Raw genomic sequence first — 12,707 nt, forward strand, 5'->3', positions numbered from 1 at the left:
GATATTGGGGCACTCAGTGAAGATGACCACTCAGATCCCTTTTTAGGAAGTCTCCAGGACAATAAGAGGATTTCCTGAGAGAGGCGGAGCCATGAAAATGATGTCCAGGAGAAGTGCTGTTTCTGTATTAGACAGGAGGTCAATCTTCATGAATATTTATGATTCCGATGGATAAATTCAGTGGCGAAGTTCCCCCTGAGCTGCAGGACCAGGAGAGATCCGCTGTGAGTGCGAGGTGATCAAGAATTCCGGCTTTGTGATCCCTCCAGTTCTGCCTGGGAGCTCACTCCGGCCCATTCCGGTATCAGAGGCTGGGGGGACACTGGGTGGGGGAACAGGGGACTGTGGGAGTGGGGTCTGGGAGTGCACTGGGGGAGTCACCGGACTGGGATTGAAACCCAGGGGTGGTATGGGGGCAGCAATGGAGGGCACAGGGTGGTGGGAGTGGCAGTGGGTACTGGGGGACACTGGGGGACACTGGGGGGCACATAGGGTGTGGATCAAGGTCCTGGGGGACCACCAGGGATCTCATGGGACTGGGAGTGATATTGGGGTATGGGATGGGGACACTGGGGGACCCCAGGGCTAGGGTCATGGTCCTGGAGGTCACGGGGTCACTGGGAGGGGCACAGTGGGCTTGGAGAGGGATTGGGGTAATAGAGGCACTGGGAAACAACAGGAAGGCGGGACACAGAACTCTGGGAGTGGGATTGGGGTGCTGGAGGACATTGGGGTTTCTTGGGGTGGGGGGGTCAGGAAGTGACCCCAGGATTTGAGTCAGGATCCTGCAAGGCAGAAAACACTGGGAGGAGGGATACAGGACTGTGGGAGTGGGACTGGGGACCTGGGGGCCAAGGGGGCACTGATGGGGCTCCAGGAGCGACCCCAGGATTTGGGATGATGTCCCAGGACTTGCCATGGGGTCTTCTGGCTGGGGCTGCCTACCCGCCCTGGCCTGACCCCACTCTGCCTCCCCAGTCCCTCACCAAGGAAGCCTCTCCGTGTCCCCCCATGTCCCTCAGTTCCCCCTGTGTCCCATCAGTGTCCCTTGGGGCCCCTCAGAGTCTTTCCTGTGTCACACAGTGTGTCCTTTGAGTCCCCTCTGTGTCCCCCAGTGTCCCACACTGGTCCCCGTGGCCTCTCTTCTCCATGGCCCCCCTGGCTCACACCCTGGCACTGCTGGCAATGGCCGTGGCCACTGTGGCCATCAAGGTGGTGTCCCTGGACATGGCCCTGGACTCCTTCGATGACCAGTACCTGAAATGTAGTGCCAAAATGTCTGAGAAATTCCGAGAACTCCAGCGCTCTGACTTCCTCAAGAATGATGAGTTTGCCAGTAACTGGGCAAAGGCCATGGCCCAGTGGCAGAACCGGAGGTCCGTTTCATCCCCTCTTACCCCAGACGAGGCCATCGCCCTCATGGCCTACACCATGAAGGAGTTGAACTTGTACAAGCGGTTCAACGATGCTGTGCGTGAGGCTGGAAGCTCCAGCTGGAAATACAGGAACGAATTCCACTTCAAATCGCTGCATTTCCTGCTGACCCGTGCCCTCCAGAAGCTGAGACGCCAGAACGATTGTAAAGTTGTGTACCGAGGGGTGAGCGGGTACCAGTTCGAGGTAAACAAAGACGACAAAGTCCGCTTCGGTCAATTCACATCGACGTCACTGAGCAAAACAGTGCCCCAGGAATTTGGGCAGGACACAATGTTCACGGTGAACACGTGCCATGGTGTGGACATCCAGAAATTCTCCATGTATCCAGGTGAGAAGGAGGTGCTGATCCCACCATTCGAGACCTTCGAGGTCACTGGTGTCAGTAAGATACGGTACAGGACGCACATTGAGCTTCGCTCCACTGGGAACTCCAGCAACTATGACTGCGAGTGGCTGAAAGGTGACACCATGGGGACAGCCTGGGGGGATTGGGGGCACTCAGGGAGGGTTGGGGACAAGGACACACAGTGCCAGGGATACCCATGGCCCAGAGGGGACAGTGACACCCACTGTGGGTGGGAGATGGGACACCCAGTACTGGGGACAAGGACAGGGACAGCCATTGGTGGGCGCAGGGGATGGGGACACCCAGTGCCAGGTGAGGGGGACAGAGACATCCAGTGCTGGGGACACCCACTGGGGTTTGGGAGACAAGGCCACCCATGGCTGGGCACAGGGGACAGGGACCTCGCTACGGCCCCCTCTGCCTGCACAGCCTCAGCTCCTGCCACCCCCCCCCCCCCCCGTCCCTCCCCCCATGGCCCTCCTGATGTCCCCATGACCCCCTTCCTCCATGGTCCCCCTGACCCCTCTCTTTGTGTCTCCAGGTGGGAGCCTCCCCAGGAACTCCCCCCACCTCGGGGCGCTTCTCCTGGCCACCGTGGCCATGGCAGTGATCACCGGAACCCTCTGAGCCACGAGGCCACCAAGGTCACTGTGGTCTCAGAGGCCACTGTGGCCACCATGACCAAAAATGCCACCAGGACCTGCAGAGAAATGAGGCCACCAAGATGACCGAGGCCTCTGTGGCCACTATGGTCACTTTGGCCACTGTGACCACTGTGACCATTGTTGCCACTGTGGCCACTTTGGCCCCTATGACCACTCTGGGCATTGGAATCACCATGGTCACCATGGCCAGTGTGGCCACTGTGACCCATGAGGCCACTGTGGCCACTGTGGTCACCACAGCCACTGTGGCCACCATGGTCACCGTAACAGGGGCTCCATCCTGAGGAAGGCCCTCCGAGAGCTGCCCAGGTGGGAGCAGCACAAAGCCAACAGGACCAGCCAGGGCAGGGCTGGAGCTGCCAGGAGAGCCCCGGACAGCATGGACAGCAGAGACTGGGCAGCCCCTGGGGCTGGTTGGGCACTTCCCAACAGCGAGGTTTGGGCTGCCAATGTCATGGCCACCTCCTAAAGCTCCTTGGCTGCTTTGCCTGATGTATCCAAAAAAATTGCTGCTTGCTAGCCTGGAGTATTAAAAATGTATCATAAATTTGATCCTTCCTCACCTGGCACATAAAAAATTTTTCAAAATTTGCTGCTTGCTCACCTGAAGTATCCGCTACAGCCCCTTTAATTCATTTCCTGAACTGTGCCTCATTTCCTAAAATAAAGCAGTTCCTGGGGTTTTCAGGAGTGGCAGCTAAAAGCTTTACTTTTCAAACCTCAGTCTTCAGAGAGGCAATGGAGAGACGTTCCTCCTTTTCCCCTCTGCACTCCCTTTTCACTGCAGCCCCTCAGCAATGACCCGGAGGAGCTGGAGCATGTCCAGAGAAGTGATGGAGCTGGGGAAGGGTCTGGAGCACCAGGAGTGGCTGAGGGAGCTGGGGAGGGGCTGCTCAGAGCAATTAAAAAAGAATGAACAATCAGTTCAGGGCCAGTTGCAAAGTTCCTGAGTTGAGGCAAATGCAGCAGAACTAGCATTGGGAGGAAAAGAAGAAAATCAAACAGAAAGAAAAAGAACAAAAAATAAAACACAGGAAAGGGGACAGAGGCCCCAGCAGCCATTGATTTATGTAAAAACATGATGTCTCACCAGGAAATTCATTTTTATTTCAAATAGGAGGATTTTCCCTCTGCAGCCCGCACAGCTCCTCAACTCCCCTTGGCATTGTGGTTCAGGAATTGCCCACTGGAGGGCAGAAGCGAGCAGGGTTAAACAACTGCACTGCGCATGCACAGCTCCCCCAGCTGCAGTTCCGGCTCCCACCAGCAGGTGGCAGAATGAGCTGGTGGCGCAGCTGAGCCCCTACCCTGCCCCATCCTGGCCCTGGGGCTGTGCAGTGTTTTGGGATGGAGTCACCTTAAAGCCTGTCCAGTGCCAGCCCTGCCATGGGCAGGGACATCTTCCCCTGGCCCAGGCTGCTCCGGGACCACCAGCCTGGCCTTGGACACGGGCAGGGAGTGGGCAGCCACAGCTCCTCTGGGCAACCTGTGCCAGGGCCTCACCACCCTCACAGGGAAGGATTGGATTGGAAGGATGGGTGGTGATGTCTTTGATAAAAAATGCAGTGGGTTGGGGTCTTTAGGAGAAATGGTTGTCAATGTCCGCAAAATGGGTCTTGATTTCTCTACAGACATCAGCTTTTTGACAGAACCCTCATGGTTGGGCCAGAAAGTTTGAACACCTGAACTTTAGGGTAATAGGAGAAATGGATTCCCACAAAGCCTCTTGCGTAACCCAGACAGCATGGAACTCTGAACTTTGGGGGAAATGGTTCAAGGGAATATGGGGGAGGTGTTTTGGGAAGGCTGCACCTTCCCACCATCCCCATTCAGCTGATGAGGAAAGGAAGAGGGCAACACGCGGCCCAGAGTTTGGGATAAAAGGAGGCTGCGCCCTCTGAAACCTTGAGAGAGAAACCCCACAGGGATCTGACTGTGGAAACTGTCCCTTTATTTGAATAAAGTTTCAAGGCTGTTTTGTGGACACTTGGCTTTCCATAGAGTGGTTTTACCCCACACGCTGAAGGTGCTGGGTAGGGCTTAAAGACTTATCACCAAAGGTGATAAAAGGATATAAAAGCATTTATGGAGGAAGATGAATGCATCTGGAACCAGTGGAGAAAGACAAAAGGAACTCCAGTTGGTTTTGGAGCAGTTCAATAAGAGAAGAAGCAGTGACTGTCTAAAGTGAAAGTTTGAGGCGAGGTCATCTGAGATGTTGGCGCATTCAGTGAAAATGACCCTTCACATCCCTTTCTAGGAACTCTCCAGGACAAGAAGAGGATTTTCGGAGAGAGGTGGAGCCGTGCAAATTATTTCCTGGAGAAGTGCTGTTTCTGTGTTTGATAGGAGGCCCATTTTAATGAATATTTATAATTAAGATGGATAAATACTCGGTGGCAAAGTCTCCCCCACTGCAACAGGACCAGGAGAGATCCGCGGTGAGTCCAAGCTGACCAAGAATTCCGGCTTTGTGATCCCTCCAGTTCTTTCCGGGAGTTCACTCCGGCCCATTTCGGTATCAGGGGCTGGGGGGACACTGGGGACACTTGGAGGGGGACAGGGGACTGTGGGATTTGGGTCTGGGAGGGCGCTGGGGGTGTCACCGGGCTGGGATTGGGGTCTAGGGATGGTCCAGGGACAGCGATGTGAGGGATAAGGGCTGCGGAAGTGGCAGTGGGGTACTGGGGGGCACTGGGGGACACTGGGGGACACATAGGATGGGATCAGGGTCCTGGGGGACCACTGGGGATCTCAAGGGACTGGGAGTGGGATTGGGGTATGGTAGGGGGACATGGGGACACTGGGGTTGCTTGGGGAGGGTCTGGAAGGGTCCCCATGGTTGAGTCAGAGTCCTGCAGGGGAGGCTGAGAAGACACCGCACGGAGGGACACAGCTTCTTGCTGACAGGAGACCCCACAGCTGCCGAGGGGATGGAGGACTGACTTAGCGCTGACAACCCCACAAGACACCTTCCAACTGCTTGGACCCACCACAGTTCCTGAATTTAACTTCGTGGGGAAGCTGCCTGGGATCCAGGCATTTTTGTGTCATTTTACCTTTTAGTGTCTTGTAGGTGAGCCATCCCTCTCCATCAGGGACAGCCATGAGAAATGTGATCTCCCAGGCTGAAAGGAAATGTATATGTGCAGGTTAGGGAAGCTGTAATTCTAGAGGGGGAATCATTTCATATGGGAATATTAGTATATTAATTGTTTAAGTTTTTCCCCCTCTTCTGTTCAGTTTAAGGGGTCCTTTTAAATATTCCAAACTGAAGCTCTCTTTCCCAGTTTGTATATTCCGCCGCAACAGCATTCCTAAACCTTTGTCCCTTCAGGGAGGGTTGAGAGACGGAAACCGCCAAAGGGCACAGAAGTGTTACCGACCTTCTGTCATCTCCCGTCCCCTTCTGTCCCCTCTTCAGGACTGACCCGTGCAACCCACCTTGAGTTCTGTCCTCCCCCACATTCCACCATCTTTCGATCCTATCCCTCTTCCCTGCTCCACACAAAATGGCATCCACCCCTGAAGGGGAACCGCCATTTTGAGTTCATTCCCACCATCCTTGTTTCCCACCTTTGCGTCAGGTTCCACCCCACCGTCAAGTACCACCCCCAGGTCAGGACACTCCCCCTCTATCAGGAAGTCCCTCTATAGCACGGGCCCCGCCTCCTCTGATCCGGCCTCTTCCAGTTCCTGCACATCGAGAACTGGAAATGACGCCGGCAGGAAAGGCAGCCAAGGGCCCAGGGCACCAGGCCTTGCTGGTCAGCCAAAAGCCTTTCTCTGCTGCCATTGGGCAGGTTTCCTCTTTGGAGATAGCGAGAGGGGATGGCCCTGGTGCTAAATTGGGCTGAAACCAACCCAAATCAATAACTCCAGATTGTCAAGTGAGGGTGAAGCACCAGAGATGGGCCTGGCCCTCCATCAGTCGTCCCTGACAATGTCCAGTCCCCTCTCAGACAGAGATTCCTCTCCCATATTCCTGTTTGGAATGAAATGTGTGTGAGGTTCCTCCCTCGGGAAGAGGAGCTCCCCAAGGATCCTGCATGAAGCTGAGAGAAAGAGACGTTCCCACGAGTGCTGGTCTGGGGAGTGACCTTAAGCCCTGCTTAAGAATTGTCACTTTTTGCTGGCTTGGACAGAATTCTTTAATGGAATTGTTTTGATAGAATCACTTATATAAATTACTTCAATTGAATTTTTTAGTCGAATTGTTTTGAAAGGGTTTTTAATAGAATGGCTTTGCACAATGGCCTTGGCAGCCACAGTGGTCACAGTGGCTGCAGTGGCCTTGTCGCGCAAAGGATCTTGATGGCCACAGTGGCCATGGTGGCCCTGGTGTTTATGGTGGCGATGGTGGCCAGAATGGCTGGGGAGCCACAGCGACCACGGTGACAGTGGTGGCAACAATAGCCTCATGGTGGCCATAGTGGACATGGTCATGATAATGGCAGTGGTGGCCTTGGTAGCCTTGCTGGCCTCATTTCTCTGGGGGTCCTGGTGGCCTTGGTGATCACGGAGACCATGGTGACCTTCATTGCCCCGTTGCTCAGATGATCCTGGTGGCCGCTGCCAGGGCTGTGGTGGCCAGGAGGAGCCCTCTGAAGTGGGAGGGGGCCCTGGGAATGCTCCCACCTGTGGGGAAAAAGAGGGTTGTATGTGGTCCAAGGGGATGAGGGGGTTGAGGGAGGTCAGGGAGGGGTCAGAGGTTTCAGGGGTACTGGCAGAGTCATGAGGAGTGTTCAGGTGGGAGAGGGGACCATGGGGAGTGGGGATGAAGGGGAGTCAGGAGGGCCATGGGAGGAATGTGGGGGTCAGAGGGGGCCATAACATGGGATCAGGAGTTTCAGGAGCCATGGGAGCCATGGGTGGGGGCAGGTTAGGGGTGACCGGTGGCCGGGTGTGCGGGGAGGGATTGGTGTCCAGGGGGGCCGTGGGGGCTTTAGGGATGATTGGGTTTTGGGGGGGCAGTGGGGACATACAGGGAGCAAGGGGTTTCAGGGGGGTCATAGTGGGCTTTAGGGGCTCCAGGGGCTCAGGGGAGTCATGGGGTGCCATGAGGGGTGTCAGGGGGGTTCCAGGAGTTCAGGGGTCTCAGGGTGGTCTCAGCCCACCCATGTGGAGCATACAGGGCTGGTCCCCACAGAGATGGTCAGCAGAGGGCAGGGACAGAGTCAGCACAGGGGAGTCGCCCTGTCTCTGTCCCTTTCCCCGTCCCTGTCCCTGACCTCCCCTGGCAGGTGTGTCCCTCTCCCCTCCCAGATGTGGGACCCCTCCCCATCGCTGTGCCCTGTCACTGCTGTCTCTGTCCATGTCCCCCATCACCTGTGGGTGTCATTGTCCCCTGTGCCTCATCACGGGTGTCCCCATACCCGCAGTGGGTGTCCCTGTCTTCCAGGTGATGCCCACGGTGTCACGTCGCAGCCACTCGCAGCTGTATTTGCTGAAGGTCCCGGCAGAGCGGAGCTGGATCTGTGCCCTGTCCCCTTCCTGGGTGACACTGGTGATCTTGAAGGTCTCAAAGGGCGGGATCAGCACCTCCTCCTCACCAGGATTGGAGGAGAATTCCCGGATGTCCACGCCCTGACAGGTCTGCACCTGGAACACCGTGTCTGTCCCAAATTGCTGAGCGATCTCTTTACGCAGCGACGTCGACGCGAATCGACCGAACCGGACGGTGTCGCCAGGCCGGGCCTGGAACCGGACCCCGCGCACCCCTCGGAACACGTGGTGACACCGGGGTCCCTGCGTGTCCCTCAGCGTGGTCAGCGCGTCGGTCAGCAGGAAATGCAGCACCTTGAAGTGGAAGTTGTCCCGGTATTCCCGGCGGGAGCGCCCGGCCCTGCGCACGGCGTCGTTGAACTCCTTGTACATGTCCTTCATCGTGTAGGTCATGATGGCCGTGGCCTGGGCTGGGGACAGAGGGGTCACAGGGGGCCCCCGCCTCCACCACTCGTCCGCGGCCTTCACCCAGACCCGGGCGAACAGAGGGTTCTTCTGGAACTCAAAGTGGTTGAGGGCCGGCAACAGCTCGGTCATGGCGTGTCGGCAGCCCCGGTACTGGTCATCGAAGGAGTCCAGGGCCATGTCCAGGGGCACCACCGTGGTGGCCGAGGTGGCCACGGTCATTGCCAGCAGTGCCACGGTGTGAACCAGCGGGTCCAGAGAGGGGAGAGGCCACCAAGACCAGTGTGGGACACTGAGGGACACTGGAGGACACAGGGGGAAGACTGAGGAACATGAAGGACACTGATAGGACACTGAGGGGGCACTGAGTGGACATGGGGGAACACTGAGGGACATGGAGGGACACCAGGGGACACAGGGAATGTCCCTCCGGGGCTGGGGAAGGAAGGTGGCATCAGCCTGGGGAGAGCTGGGGGCAGCCCTGGTCAGAACACCCCTGGACACATCCTGGGACCCTGATCCCAAATCCTGGGGTCACTTCTGGATGTCCCAGTGTCCTCCAGTCCCATCAGGGACCCCAGTCCCACACCCACAGTCCTGTGTCATTCCCCCGGTGTTCCCTCAGCCCCCCCAGAAGCCCAACCCAAATCCTGGGGTCACTCCCTGCCCCCAACCAGTGTCCCTCTAGGCCTAACCCCAGCCCCCAATCCCAATCCCAGTCCAGTGTCACCTTTGGGGTTGTTGAAAATTATACTAGCTAGGACCCCAATCCAAATCTGGGGATCACCCCCCTCCCCCAGCAGGGTCTCCCAGCCCTCCCATGGCCCCAGTCACACTCCCAGGCCCCCCCTGCTGCCCCCCAGAGCCCTGTGAACCTGAGTCCCATATCCCACAGTGTTCCCCAGGTTCACCCAGGACTCCAATCCCACATCACATTCTCCCCCAGGGTACCCCCAGTGTCCCCCACGGCCCCAATTCCAATCCCACTGCACCCTGTCCCTCCCCAAAGTGTCCCCCCAGTGTCCCCCAGTGTCCCCCAGCCCCTGATACCAAAACTGGCTGGAGTGAACTCCCTGACAGAGCTGGAGGGATCACAAAGCCGGAATTCTTGATCAGCTCGGACTCACAGCAGATCTCTCCTGGTCCTGCACGGAGGGAGAGACTTTGCCACACAGGGTCTGTCCATCCTAATTATAAATATTCATTAACACGAGCTTCTTATCTAATACAAAACCAGCACTTTTCCCATAAATAATTTTTATGGCTCTGGCTCTCTCTGGAAATCCTCTTGTTGTCCTGGAGAGTACCTAAAAAGGGATCTGAAGGGTCATCTTCACTGAGTGCCCCAATATCTCAGATGACCTCAACTCAAACTTTCGCTTTCGGCAGGCACTGCTCCTCCTGCTACAGAGCTTGTCCAAAACCCCCACTGGAGCTCACTTTGTCTTTCTCCACTGCTTTGAGACACATTTATTGTCCTGTGTAAATACTTTTACACCCTTTTATCATTTTTGCTGGTACATCTTAAGCTCTACCCAGCACCTTCAGCATGTCAGAAGCCATGCTATGGAAAGCCAAGTGTCCACACATCAGTCTTGAAACTTTATTCAAATAAAGGGACAGAGTTTCCACAGCCACAGCACTGTGTGGTTTCTCTCTCGAGGTCATGGCAGGGCTGCAGTCCCAGTACTGGTCATCGAAAGAGCCCAACCCCAGACCCCAATCCCACTCCCAGTCCCCAGATTTTTGGGGTTGCCCCAGGACCTCAACCCAAATCCACGCACCAGCCTCTACCCCCCAGTGTCTCCCACGTGCCCCCCCTTGACCCCAATCCTACTCCCACCACCCCGTGTCATTGCTCACCCCCAGAGCACCCCATGACCCCAATCCCAGTCCTGTGACTCCCCCAGGGTCTCCCCAGGAGCGCAATCCCAATCTCACAGTCCCGTGACCCCCTTGCCAAGTGTCCCCAGAACTCCTCCAGAAAGTGATACCGAAAGGGGCAGAATGAACTCCAGGACAGAACTGGAGGGATCACAAAGCCAGAATTCTTGATCTGCTCGGACTCACAGCAGATCTCTCCTGGTCCTGCAGCTCAGGGAGACTTTGCCAAAGGGCATTTGTCCATCCTAATTATAAATATTCATTAAAATGGGCCTCCTATCTAATACAGAAACAGCGCTTTTCCCTTCAATAATTTGCTGTAATGGTTTCACATTCACCAATTCTTGTATCCCAAATTTAGTGTAGCGATTTAGTTGTTGGTTGAAACCATCTACTCCTTTTCCTACTGTGGGATAGGATTAGGAGGAAAGCAAAGCGGGCCCAAATCTTAAAAGGTGTCAAAATAGATTCATTAACAAACACAAACAGAAAAGAATGAGAATCAAATTGAACCTCTCAAAACACTTCCCCTCCCCACACAACTGTTCCCTTTCCAACTAAGAGGACAGAGAGATAAAACCTGGGATTTTCAGTCAGTTTCACCACTCTGAAAGAATATTTCATCTGTTCTTAGGGGGAGGAACCTCTCTTAGAAACTCCCATGGAGACACCACCACAAGAAAACCGTTCTCTGCTGGCTCCCACGTCACGAATCTGCAGCTGCCCGGAAACCCTGCAAACTGTGAAGCCCCTGCCATTCGCACCTTTCCCCACAACTGCATAAGGGCTTTTTCTGCTTCTTTCAGCCTACCAGTTAAGGATGCCCCTTCTAGTATGAAAGAAAGGTTCCCTTCCTCTATCTGCAAAATCATCACAACAAACAGAGGTCTCTTTTTTCCTGGGAGCAAAGGGCTTCATGTCACTTTGTCTTTGTCTTCCTCTGTTCAAAAGTCTCCATTCAATCTCATTTGTTTCAGACCATGGCTATGACTAGAACTCTGCATCCCCCTAAAGGCATTCTGTATGTTCTGGGGGAAGTTTAGTCCGTTCTCCATGGCCTCACAAGAGAAATCCAGCCCAAAGTAGGCAACTGCTCAATCTCCCTCCAACCTAAGCCTTTTACTCTCTCTTCACTGACCTCAGTTTCCTGCTGCGTCTCCTTACAGTGATCCTCCATCACTTTGCCTGTTCTCACTCAGAGAAGGGCCAGTGCTGCTGTAAGTCTCATCTGGCACGAAGAGTTAACATCTCCCAGGACTGCAGAGGACATAATGGTTCTTCCCTGGGAAGTGGCTGAAGATGGTAGGGCCAGGCTGCACCAAAGCTGGGCCAAAATCTCGGGGTTCTGGCTGCTGGGGTGGCCCTTGCCCAGCTCTGGAGCTGCTTTTTGGTCTCAGCTGCATGATCCCTCATACGGCTGGGCTTCTCCCCCCACTCTTTCCCTCTGCCTAGGAGTCACCAGAAGAGCTGGGGGGGCTCAGCCCCCACAGCTTAGCGGCAGGATGTTTTAGCACCCTCTGGAAACCCCATCGGGCTGGGACAGAACATATTCTCCTCCCCTCCCCCTGCCTGAGAGTCACTGGGAAAGGCTTGGCCAGGCTGGGTCTGGCCAGCCCTGCCTGACCCCGGCAGAAGCCGGGCTGTCACCTTACCTCTTCTGAGGCCAGCAGGAAAAGGAAGTTCTCAGGCTTATCTCAACACTGTATGTGTATTCACAAAGGCACAAACAGCTTCCTCTGTGGTGTCAGTATCTAAAACTTGACCTCTGAATCGTCTCTTTCCTTTCCACAGGAAATCAACAGGTCCTTAGAGGGAAAAGTTTCTTCTTTAACTAAAATCCAAGTTGTGTTAACCCATAACATTTGCATGCCCCCGCATCTCTCAGGAAATCCTCTTCTTTAGGAACCGGAGAGTTCCTAAAAAGGGATCTGAGTGGTTATTTTCACAGAGTGCCTTGATATCTCAGATGACCTCCGCTCAAACTTTCACTTTCGGCGGGCGCTGCTCTGTCTGTCATAGAGAACTTGTCAAAAACCCACACTGGAGTTTCCTTTAACTCTTTCTCCACTGCTTTGAGCCACATTTATTGTCCTGTAGAAATACTTTTACATCCTTTTATCATTCTTGAAGTCAGGCTTTCAGCTCGACCCAGCACCTTCAGCATGTAGTGAGAAAGCCACTCTATGGAAAGCCAGGTGTCCACACAGTAGTTTTGAAACTTTATTGGAATAAAAGGACAGAGCTTCCATTGTCATAGCCCCATGGAGTTTCTCTCTCGAGGTTTTGGAGGATTCAAACTCATTTTATCCCAAACTCTCGGCTGCACATTGCCCTCTTCCTTTCCCCATTGGCTGAGGCACAGGGAAGGTGCAGTATATTTGTATATTGACAGGATGCCTTGGAGTGGCTGCCTGGAACAGAGGCCAGACACGATTATGAGAATAAAAGCAGGGATTTATTCCAAG

At 54.8% G+C, this 12,707-nt stretch overlaps 2 protein-coding genes across 6 annotated transcripts; one reads left to right on the forward strand and one right to left on the reverse strand.

Annotated features, from left to right (window-relative positions):
• Positions 1-199: 199 nt before the first annotated feature.
• Positions 200-6,689, forward strand: LOC136301643 (NAD(P)(+)--arginine ADP-ribosyltransferase 2-like). Of its 4 annotated transcripts, none has more exons than XM_066204891.1 (4): positions 200-301; positions 1,116-1,897; positions 2,325-4,966; positions 5,310-6,689. In XM_066204891.1, exons 2-3 carry the CDS (start codon positions 1,150-1,152, stop codon positions 2,408-2,410), a joined length of 834 nt encoding a protein of 277 aa, XP_066060988.1. In that variant the 5' UTR covers positions 200-301; positions 1,116-1,149; the 3' UTR covers positions 2,411-4,966; positions 5,310-6,689. The 4 variants fall into 4 exon arrangements, with proteins under 4 accessions (XP_066060988.1, XP_066060898.1, XP_066061060.1 ...); XM_066204801.1 differs by having other exon boundaries at positions 2,325-4,889; XM_066204963.1 differs by having other exon boundaries at positions 1,116-1,765; positions 2,325-4,889; positions 5,310-6,587.
• Position 6,690: 1 nt separating this feature from the next.
• Positions 6,691-10,061, reverse strand: LOC136300620 (erythroblast NAD(P)(+)--arginine ADP-ribosyltransferase-like). 2 transcript variants are annotated; one of them, XM_066203247.1, is made up of 3 exons: positions 9,409-10,061; positions 7,824-8,660; positions 6,691-7,086 (listed from the first exon to the last, which is right to left on the reverse strand). In XM_066203247.1, exons 2-3 carry the CDS (start codon positions 8,578-8,580, stop codon positions 7,001-7,003), a joined length of 843 nt encoding a protein of 280 aa, XP_066059344.1. In that variant the 5' UTR covers positions 8,581-8,660; positions 9,409-10,061; the 3' UTR covers positions 6,691-7,000. The 2 variants fall into 2 exon arrangements, with proteins under 2 accessions (XP_066059344.1, XP_066059253.1); XM_066203156.1 differs by lacking the exon at positions 9,409-10,061 and having other exon boundaries at positions 7,824-9,012.
• Positions 10,062-12,707: the final 2,646 nt, after the last annotated feature.

This window comes from Chamaea fasciata, unplaced genomic scaffold (genome assembly GCF_029207755.1).
Source record: "Chamaea fasciata isolate MVZ Bird 193981 ecotype frontalis unplaced genomic scaffold, bChaFas1.0.hap1 SCAF_1, whole genome shotgun sequence".
Classification (NCBI taxonomy): Eukaryota; Metazoa; Chordata; class Aves; order Passeriformes; family Sylviidae; genus Chamaea; species Chamaea fasciata.